The 10,236-nt window shown below is 37.4% G+C and overlaps 1 protein-coding gene across 1 annotated transcript; it reads right to left on the minus strand.

The window, feature by feature from the left end:
• Positions 1-374: 374 nt before the first annotated feature.
• Positions 375-9,792, minus strand: znf330 (zinc finger protein 330). The gene is made up of 11 exons (XM_017303691.1): positions 9,685-9,792; positions 9,351-9,488; positions 9,243-9,262; positions 9,085-9,155; positions 8,673-8,749; positions 7,410-7,536; positions 7,223-7,327; positions 7,026-7,072; positions 4,153-4,270; positions 1,858-2,124; positions 375-1,021 (listed from the first exon to the last, which is right to left on the minus strand). Exons 2-10 carry the CDS (start codon positions 9,468-9,470, stop codon positions 1,859-1,861), a joined length of 951 nt encoding a protein of 316 aa, XP_017159180.1. The 5' UTR covers positions 9,471-9,488; positions 9,685-9,792; the 3' UTR covers positions 375-1,021; position 1,858.
• Positions 9,793-10,236: the final 444 nt, after the last annotated feature.

Consider the following 10,236-nt stretch of genomic DNA (forward strand, 5'->3'; position numbering starts at 1 on the left):
TAGTGGAAACATTCATCATGAGATCTTCCCACTGGTTCCCAGTACAGCAAGAGATTTTGAATTCATATACACGTATTGTAAGCTAACTGAATAATGTTACTAGTGGACCTCCGACTACTAAAAAAATAAAGGCGGGACTCTATTAAAATTTTTAGCCAGTAAATTGCAGGGGCTGTTAATTAATTACAATTAATCAAATTTTAAATAAAAAACAATTTAAGCATTTGTGCGTCAGCTGTACGGGTGTACCAGAAACGTGCAAATAAATAAAAAAATATTCAATTAAATGAGTTAAATTTACATAATTTAGTCATCAAAATTGAAGTCCAACCCTGTTAAAAACCAAACATTTCAGAGAATGAATTAAAATAAAGAATGTTCAGTCACAATTTTATTGATTTAGATTCATATTAAACTTTATTCATTCAATTCCTTGCAGAAGGGTGAAGTTTAAAATGGTTCACAACATTCCTAAAAGTCGCCAGAGAGCGCTGGAATGATAAGGAGCTTCAAATAGAGAACCAGTCATTTCTTATGTTTTATGCTTTCTAACAGCTTTTTAACAGTGGTTCTGATCAACAGTTCAATCAGCCTTTGTGAGGATTTTCCTTAGACTTTGACTGCTTTTCGCCTGATTTGAATCCAGTATAGATGACCCACAACTCTGTTTGGCAAGAAAAATCTCATGGGAAGAACCAGTGTTGTTTCTACATATGGCAGTTATGTTTTTGTTTGCTAATACTCAAGCATTTAAAAAAATCCACAACTATGTATCCAGAGATCCGGCACAGATTAAAAGCTACAAATATTTCCCATCATATAATTTGTTACACATGAAAGTACAGAAGTGTCCACTTCAGGAGCAGTTTCTTGCTAAAACGAGAACGTTTTACGTTTTAACGAGATAAAAAAAAAAAAGAGTAAAGTTTCATATTTTGTTAAAAGCAAAACATGCTCTTATTTTAACGAGAAAAGTCGTAACAGTAAAACGGCAACATCTTGTGCGATGGTTGAGTGTCGCCTAGAAGAAACAAAGTAAGAAGGTGTCAGAGGAAGTCGCTTTATGCCTTTTTAAGAATCATAATTGACGGATTACGACTTTTTACAAGATCTAAAACTCATCTTGTTTTGCAGAGAAACTCTGCAAAACAAAATCCTGCTCCTGAATTTTAAATAAATGCTCTTGTAAAGTTATTTTAATGCAATGCAAAAGAAATCCGTTTAGTTATGTACAGGAGTTTACAATCATCTACTAGTGCCCCTCCCCCACATGATGCTAAGTACTGCCTGACCTTTGATTGAAATATTATTACATTTTGCCAACAAACTTGATTATTTAACAATATACTCCTGTTGCGTTAGAAGGGCAAAACAGTTGCAAGATAAACAGATTATTTTAGCAGCTGTAAGAAGGATTTTTGCTTTTCTATCTATTTGAAAGAAAAAAATCATGTTTTTATTTATGTGTTAATTTGTAAATATCCTTTAATAGATGCTTCTTTTATTAAGCCTTAACTAACTGTGAGAATCTCATAGTTCCTAGTCAACAAACTGCAGAATGCAGCTTTTAATAGTTTTTCCTTTTGATATTTATTTACTCAATCCTGGGTAAACTTTGACTTTCTGGTACAGTTCATGGTTTTTCTCCGTTTGTCCTCCACTTCCTCATCATACCATATTGATACCAGGACTGGACAAAAAAATTGTGAAAAGCTTAAAAAAAAAGAACGCATATAAACCACTTCCAGATTACAAGAACATTAGGCTGCTTGAATGCTAAATGCTCCATATTTATGCCAGACTCTGTGACTTTCACTCAGTTAAAATCCACTCTGACCATCAACTCCTCAGTCTTACTTTAGGCTGCAGTGCCATCTATCTTCAGCTCAGCCAGGGACTCCGAAGCAGTTTCATCCTCCTCTTCATCTTCATCTTCTTCCTCATCCTCCTCATACCCGTCATCCTCCTCTTCCTCCTCATCGTCATCATCATCATCATCTCCATAGTCGTCTTGTCGGCTTCCTCCAGCTGCCAGGTTCTTCCAGTAGGCGTCGTACCCGGACGCGCCATCGTAGTCGTCGTCGTCGTCGCCACCGGCCTGCCGACCGAACTTCAAGGTGCGAGCTGCGGAAAACAAACGAACCAATCAGATCTCGTCCTCTACACGGCCTCCGCTGCAGACATGCATGTTTGCATGAAAATCAAGCTTGCACAAATTAATTCTGTGCATAAATCCGAATAATTTTTACAAGACTGTATATAGTTTGAAGGAAACATGGTCAGTTTTTTACTCAAGAATTCTCCTCTCACCGTGTTTATTTTAAAGCAGGCATTCTGGAGCATTTATTTTTATGGCTTGCAATAACAATAAAGAGGCTAAAGGAGAAAATGTGGAGTTTTAAAAAGACACGCATTTACATGTTTACTGGGTTCAGTTTATGGAAAACAGACCTGCTCTTTGGAATCACATCTTGAATTTAAACAATAAAAATTACATGCAGGAGGAAAAAAAAAACAGGGAAATAAAGAACTACTGACAGTTGTTTGTATAAAGGATATGTAGGATCCTTTTGGGTATTTTAAATGTTACATGTGGCAGCACTGACACATTAGTCACATTTTTTCATTCAAGTCATATTTTTCCCCAATCTAAAAAGAGCAATCTGTGACCCTTCAGTACTTTTTGTATTGAAATCCATTCAAAATGTCATGTTTTGTTTTTCACAAAACAATATTTGCATATAAAAAATCTAAAATTATAATGGTTTTTGATGACTTGGCACCAAAATAAATGTATTTCGAAACATTTTGTGGCACTAAGGCTACAACAATATCCAAGAACCCTTTAAAGGGGCAGTATTACGGATTGGCGAAACACATAGTGCAATTTTATAGCACAATGAAGTAACTATGTTACTTCATTGTAACATAGTTACAATGAAGTAACTATGTTACCTTCAGACACACACACACATATATATATATATATATATATATATACACACACACACACACACACATACACACACAAGACTTTAAAAAAAATTTGATGCCTTGAAATTGGGCCTCTGTCCCTTTAAGAACTCCTGCTCTTTCTGAAACAGCAGCAGGAAGTCATCACAACATGGCTATTAACCCTTTCACATTTTTTGCAGCGATTCACTGAGAAGTAGCTCCTATAATGAGCTCAACAGAGGCTTAGTTCCATCAAGTATTTGCCAATTGCTGCTGGCTAGTCTGAAGGAGCAGAGTTGGGGAAGGCTGCTCTGTGAGGCAGAAGTTGAAAGCTTGGAAACTGCGGCTCAGAGGAGGAGCTGCATCTCGAAGGCGGTGCTAAATCCAACCAGGTGCTGTGCACCACTAAATGGTTGCCATGGAGATAGGATTTCTTAAACACACGTGAAAAAAATCACTCCTTGTATGTTTTTGTTGAAGTAAAGCTAAAGCTGTCCTTTAGCTTTACATGTTGAGGTAATGATGTAAATCTAAAAAAAAGTCAATTTTACATAATACTGACCCTTTAAGGAGTTAAAATCTAATAAGATTTTTTTAAATTACTTGTGTGAGCTGAGAAGTAAAGTAAATAAGGGTGATCTTTAAAAGAGCGTTTTATTCCCATGTTACACTGGTGGACCTCCCAGGGTTCCTATGACCCTTCAGCTGTCAGTACTACGGGTCAGATTTTATATTAATGTTCCCAGACAACAATAAAACTGCTAGTTTACCATCAAATATGGAGAAAAGTTGTGTTCACTCAAGGATCTGGCTTTCAGCAACTACCGCAGCTGCCCAATGTTGACATTTTTTATCTTTCAGGAGCCAGAAGAGTGATATACACGTCAGGGGAAGCAGTTTGTTTTTCACTTCCCTTACACTACAGTAAGAAAAATACTTTACAGACATTTATATATAAACCTCAACAAACAAAAAAAGAGAAGAAAGAGAAAAAAGCTTTCAGGGTAAGTTGTTTGTATCCAGGCCTCTCTATAAGCATTTTATGGGAAATAAGCCCCTGTGCCAAGAAGTCATCAGTGCATATTTTCGGTTTCGTTTTCCAAAAGCATTCAAGCAGGAAAAGGAGGTTGCTGCAACTTGCTTGAATTGGCAGATTTACAAGAATGACAAGACGCGCTCCGGTTGTGTGAAACTCACTGGACATGCTGAGGTCTTTCGTCTCCTGGGTCTCATGGCCGCACTTCGGACAAGGTGGAGCCTTGCCTTTCTCCTGTTTGAACACTTTACTCTTGGCATGGTCGTCACAGTAACAGGCCTGCAGATATGAAGAGGAAAACTTTTAATACTCACCGTCCTTTCAACTATGCATTAAAAACAGGAAAGTGTTCCAGAAAGAGAAAATGTCCAAGCGACAGAACGACAAAGGAAACGGACACTGCAAGGACAGAACTAAAATAATAAACACTTTAAGTCAAGTCATTTCTGTTTTTACCCCTTTGAATAGAAAAACCAGTCATGCTGAGTAGATGAGGAAGTGGAAGTAGTCAAAAATCAATAGACAGTTTACTTCTAGTTGTTTATACACAAATTTAAACACCATAAAAAAAATAATGGTATTACTGTAAAAAACAAGAAAACTGAGGGAATAGCAAGAAACTGAAGACATTACGTTTAAAACAAATCAAATATGAAATAAGGTCCCATTTAAAAGAGCCAGCAGTTTATGTGCTTTTAAGTGAGTTGTTTATGAATAGTAACAGAAGCTGTAATACTTCGCAGTTTGAGCTAGGAGAAAATACGGACAGTAAAAGTTGCCCGAGAATGCAGCCTTGAGGAACACCACACGACTGAGTGAATGATCACAGGCTGAAACAGGTTTTTATGCAGGCATGAAACCAACCACCTGAATTCAATGGGTTTGGGTCATTGGAGCAAAATATGACAGGATGCGATAAAAGGCCTGTAGAAGATTTTTCTGCTTATTGGCAAATATGAAAACATTTTTGCCAGTAAACAAACACGGAGAAGCTTCTAGGCACCACAATGGAACAAACTTCCAGAAAACTGCAAAACAGCTGAAACACTGAGTTCCAAGTGGACCCCGCTTATTGGCAAAGGTCCACTAGAGACAGGAACCAGTGACCCAGCAATAAGAATAAGAGGGTATGCACAATGGACAGATCAATGGGTGATGGACATAAAGATGGATGGATGGACGATGAAGAACGGAGAAGAAGCTGGACTAGAAGCCCAACCGCGCTGCTCATCATTCATCAGTACAAAACCCGGCACCAGGCTCAGTAAGGACTCTTAAAAAAGCTGGAAAACTCCCAGAGCAGAACACCAAAGCTCTCCGTGATGGACGCTCTGTTCCGCCTCCGCCAAGATACCACTACGCTCGACAGCTTCTTCAGATCTGAAGCCTCCAGGACTGGATTTCCTCTCCTACTCCGTCATGGCGACAGTATATTAAAATGTCAAGAGTCGACATCCTGGAAATTTCCACTGGTCAAAACTTCTACACTGCAAAAACACAAAATGCTACCAAGTATTTTTGGTTTAGCAAATATTGTAGTACATTATTTAGTACAAATGTTGTAGTACATTTAAAAGAAGACAAAACTTACTGACGAGTAACTTTTCAGCAGGATAGAGGCGCCCAATAATTCCTTGATAGTGATTAAAAAGTACTAGCTCCACTAGCAGATTATTCCACTAAAAATATCTTGTTTCAAGTGAGAAAAAATCTGCCAGTAAACTTAGTAGTTTTTAATCATTATTAAGAAATAATTTACTTAAAAACAGGCTCTTATATCTCACTGAGAAGTCACTTGCTATGTTTTTCTCTTATTTCAAGTATACCAAGATATTCATACAAGAAACTGGCCAGAAATGCTTGGTAGGATTTCGTGTTTTGCAGTGTAAATAATAAATCAAAGATCCTGAGCCTCAAAACACAGTTAATCACACAGTCTCATCATTTCTTGTCCTTTAGCTGCGAGTAGTTGCCAGATCTAATTGCTTAACATTTTCAAATTGTGAAATGGCTTCAGAAGCGACATCTTATGTTGAACCCAGCTGCAGATGACACACTGACTTCCTGTTCCCTGGAGTAAAGAATGGTCTTGTTCCAACTCTTCTTGTTATAAATGTTTAATTACCTTTTAATATGCAACCTTTGACCAAAACGTTTTTCTTTCACGCTGCTGTTGTACAACCCTGCCACAGCAGCAGCGTTTACGTAAACCTCTAACGCCTTAAAGAATGCTGAGTCAGCATAACCGTGGTTACATGTCTTTATCTAACTGTAAAATGCAGCTACATCAAGATATTAACTGACACAGAAATTGCTTTAAATAACTATAACCAACTGGGATCAAGATGCAGAGTTTTTATAAGTTTTTCCTCATTTTGTCCCTCTAAAAAAAAACAAAAAACATTTCAATGTGTTTTTTTGTGATTTTGTGCGACAAGTCAGCACAGAGTGGTGCATAATTGAGAATATGCAAAGCGTGGTATGAATATTCTGATATTCATACCACACATATGAGACAGCCTCAGTCTGCCTGAGGTAATACCATGTAGAAACACCTTTTGGACCAGTACCTGCTGCAAGTGTTATTTGTTTTTTTGATCATGCATCGCTCTCTGACCCCCAACTTCTTTTAAGTGTTTTGCTTTCAAAGCATTCCATTTAATGAACTGTGTATTGAAAATATTTTCATTTTAACGCCATGATAACTCGACCCTGAGGTAGAGCTTGCATAACAACACATGCTTATTTTTAGCCGCTCAGTTTAAAGTCTAACCCGTCCGCAGGAGGTCAAACGAGTTTCTGGCAAGTCAAGTTTTATCTGATCAGAACGTTTCCGCACAGCTGCTCAGATGGGAAAGCCTTAATCTTTAGTTTCATTTATTCAACCTCAGTATACCTGCAAACAAAAACAAAAAGTACTTGCGTTTGTCTAATTTTAGTTCACAGAATATGTTAAAGGAATTTTGAGGGCCGGTCTTTTCTCGTGTGATGCAGGCTGATGGGATGGATAAAATTTCCAGCTGAACATTCTCACCTTACAGCGCAGGCACGAGTGTTGTCCCAGTCTGTTACAGGAAACACCTGAAATAAAACACAGGAAAGGATAAAAATGCATTCACTTTCTCTTTCGTGCACAAATCTCCCCTCCAGGTATTACTCTGCAGAACAAATAAGACACAATTTATTCTCCTTTTAACCACATGAATGGGCGCGTAAATCCACATGACTCACATTTAAAGGTTTCTGCCTGCAGGATCTGACAGCTGGCCTGGTGCTCAAATTGATCATCCTCACATAAGAAATTCCGACAGAAGGAACAGCGGAAAATCCGACCTCCTGCAAAGGAAATGGAGCATCCCGCTGATTGTCAGTGTTTGAGTGGATGGGATTTGTTTACAAGCAGAAGGGAGTGTCTTACCGTGATCCCAGACTCCACGCTCACACTCGATGCAGTCGGCGTCGGCCAGAGGACACGAGCAGGCGTGGGTGCTCAGACATTTCCTACCGTGGCAGACCCAGGCTTCACAGAAGTCACACACTGCCCCCTTGTGGATAAAAACAGATTTTACATATTTTTACAGGATAAAAATGATCTAAACTTGGTTAACTGGAGAAAAGCTGGCAGCATATTCCACATGATTATTATTAGTTCAAGAAGGATTGAGGCAAAAACAAAAAGCTCTTTGTGAAAAAACTACCAGGGTACTTGAATACATTTCTTAAAGAGCCGAAAAGAAAACTTTCAAGCTGAATGCCGACGTAAAAAAAGAAGCTCAATATAAAAAAAATTAAAATAGGAGCTAAAAATAAAAATCCCTTTCAGCCTGTTAACCAGCAGCCTGACAAAAAAAATACCAAAATTAAATCAACAGTTGTTCTTATGGAAGAAGACCAGGACTCCTGAAAGTAAAGAATAAAATAACTGACTTTGATCTCACACTATTAAAGTCAGATTTCTGAGAAAAAAGTTAGAACAAAGCAACAAATGTTTAATCGCAGAAAACATCTAAAACAGTTTATCTAGCTGGGATACTGAAAAAAGTCAGAAATCTGACAAAAAAATGTCTGAATTCTGAGGAAAAAAGTGATTTTTTTTTCCCTCATCACTGCTCCCATCTCCTTCAGAGAACATGCGAAAACTTGGTCTCTTTGGGAAGATATCAAAATATTTTATTTTCATCTTTGCAGTCAATTAAAATCAAACAGTATTGGTCAAAATTGGAATCATCAGATTAAGCTTTTTAAAGATTGTGATGGGCCTGGAAACTGAAATCGGTGCCCCCTAGTGGAAATATGTTCTTGGCTTTTGCACACTTGAGGCTCGATTGTGATTTTTTCTTCACTCTGTTCCCGACTAGATCAACTTTATTCCCTAATAAATAAAATCCTACAATGAAAATATGACGTAGTTATTTTCTGCACTTAATCTGGCTTTTTAAAAACACTGAAACTAATAAACCAATTATCAATTACAAGACTTTAAAGAGAAGAATGGCTTACATCAGATAAAATAGTAGGTAGTTTCATACAAGCATATACTTTAATAAAGCGACTAATTTTATTTAACCACAGAAAATATCTAGAATTGTATATTTAACCATAGAGTGCAACTGTTGCCATCTAGTTTATAAAACAGATCCAGATCATAACAAGATTTACTCATGGTTTGATATAAACTCACCACCATGGCCATTCCTGTGCTGTGGATCCCTGGATGCTTGATAACACAATCTGAAGCCTTCATACACTTAGTTTTACCTACAAAAACACACACACACACACAAATAAATCCACATTATAACAATAACATTATTTTACTCCAATAATCCTAAATAAAATTGAAACAGTCCATTTGTGTGTAATTTAATAAGACATAAGCCAGTCATACAACAACATTCTTCAGTCAGAGGCATATTCCGATTCGTTGCAAGATTGACTGCAACTAGAAATCTTTCTTGTGCACAAGTGTTTGTAGATACTTACATGAGTCACTTTCTTAAATGAATTAAAAATGCTTGAGATAGTGAACAATTAGGTGGAATCAGTCTTTAGCTTGGTGTTTAATTTAAAGAAAAGTGGAAAAAAAAACTCACCACACTGAGCGCAGACAGGCAGCTTCTGCACAGAGTTACAGAAGTAGCAGAAAGCCCTGTTCTTCTGCTTCCTAAGAAAATTAAGCAGGTATACGTTTATTTCTCTTCAAATCAAAGTTCTTCTGAATCCGTTTCATTCGCTTTAAATACAGACTTACCGCTGACATTTGTCACATTCCTGTAAAAACACAACAAACACAGAGGATTAGCACGCTGCAGTGTTTGCACTGTTAGCCAAAGCAGTAGCAGCTGTAGCGGCTACAGACCATGTTCACGTTGCAGGGGTGTTTGGCCACTTCCACATGCTCCCTGTTGGCTCGGATCTGTTTCTCTCGCTCTTTGCGGTTCTCCGCCTTTTTCCTGGCTCCGGTTTTCTTTTTGGGCATCTCTGAAATCAATAATAGCTGTAACAGGAAAGGGAAAAGTTCATGGTGATCTTAGCTTTTAAACATAGAAGTAGAAAACTAATGGCGTCCACTTCGTGCTAATTTATTTTAGGTTTTATTTTAATTAATGGCAGCATACAAACACTAACTGACTCATGAATAATTAGTGAAAATGTCATTTCAGATATAAAAGATAACTTTAAATTTTCCTTACCTCACCCAGCGAAGCTAGCGTTAAGTCCGTCTGAAAAATGTGTCCGGTGAAACAATTATGCAATGTTTCAAGGTTCCGCAAGTGGAACAAGCGTCACTTCTCTATTTCTCTTGGTGCATTACCACCGTCAGCAGTGGCATGTGGAGTGTGGACTGAATCTTATATCACTTAAATCGTTAGAATTTTATGACATGTAAAATAACTGACAGCAGTGTTGATGCCATTGGGTTGGGTACAGGAAGTAGGCTATAAGATTTTAATATGTTTAGATTTATACTCAAGACAGGGCATTTTGATAGAAATAATTTGGTCAGTAGAGGTTCAATTATTGTGGCTCCTGCACACAGAAAGGAAAAAACTAGCTGACAAATTTGCCAAAAATATTGCAAAAGAGAGTAAATATGGATGTAAAAATGAGCAAACGTGACGTTAAAAGTATAGTTAAGCTGTATGTTAAAAAGAAGTAGGTAATGAGATGAAGAAATCAATTCTGGTCAGTATTATAATATTGAAAAAAACTGTAGAGTTTAGCAAAAGTCATGTACTGGGTAA

The sequence above is a fragment of the Poecilia reticulata genome, linkage group LG1 (genome assembly GCF_000633615.1).
Source record: "Poecilia reticulata strain Guanapo linkage group LG1, Guppy_female_1.0+MT, whole genome shotgun sequence".
Classification (NCBI taxonomy): Eukaryota; Metazoa; Chordata; class Actinopteri; order Cyprinodontiformes; family Poeciliidae; genus Poecilia; species Poecilia reticulata.

Bases quoted from the DNA above. Each gene is read 5' to 3' on its own strand.
- znf330 (XM_017303691.1), bottom strand. From the start codon at position 9,470: ATGCCCAAAAAGAAAACCGGAGCCAGGAAAAAGGCGGAGAACCGCAAA. The intron at 9,156-9,242 runs GTAAGTCTGTAT...TAATTTTCTTAG, and splicing joins GAATGTGACAAATGTCAGCG to GAAGCAGAAGAACAGGGCTT. The intron at 2,125-4,152 runs GTGAGTTTCACA...TGTTTTCCGCAG, and splicing joins GAAAGACCTCAGCATGTCCA to CTCGCACCTTGAAGTTCGGT.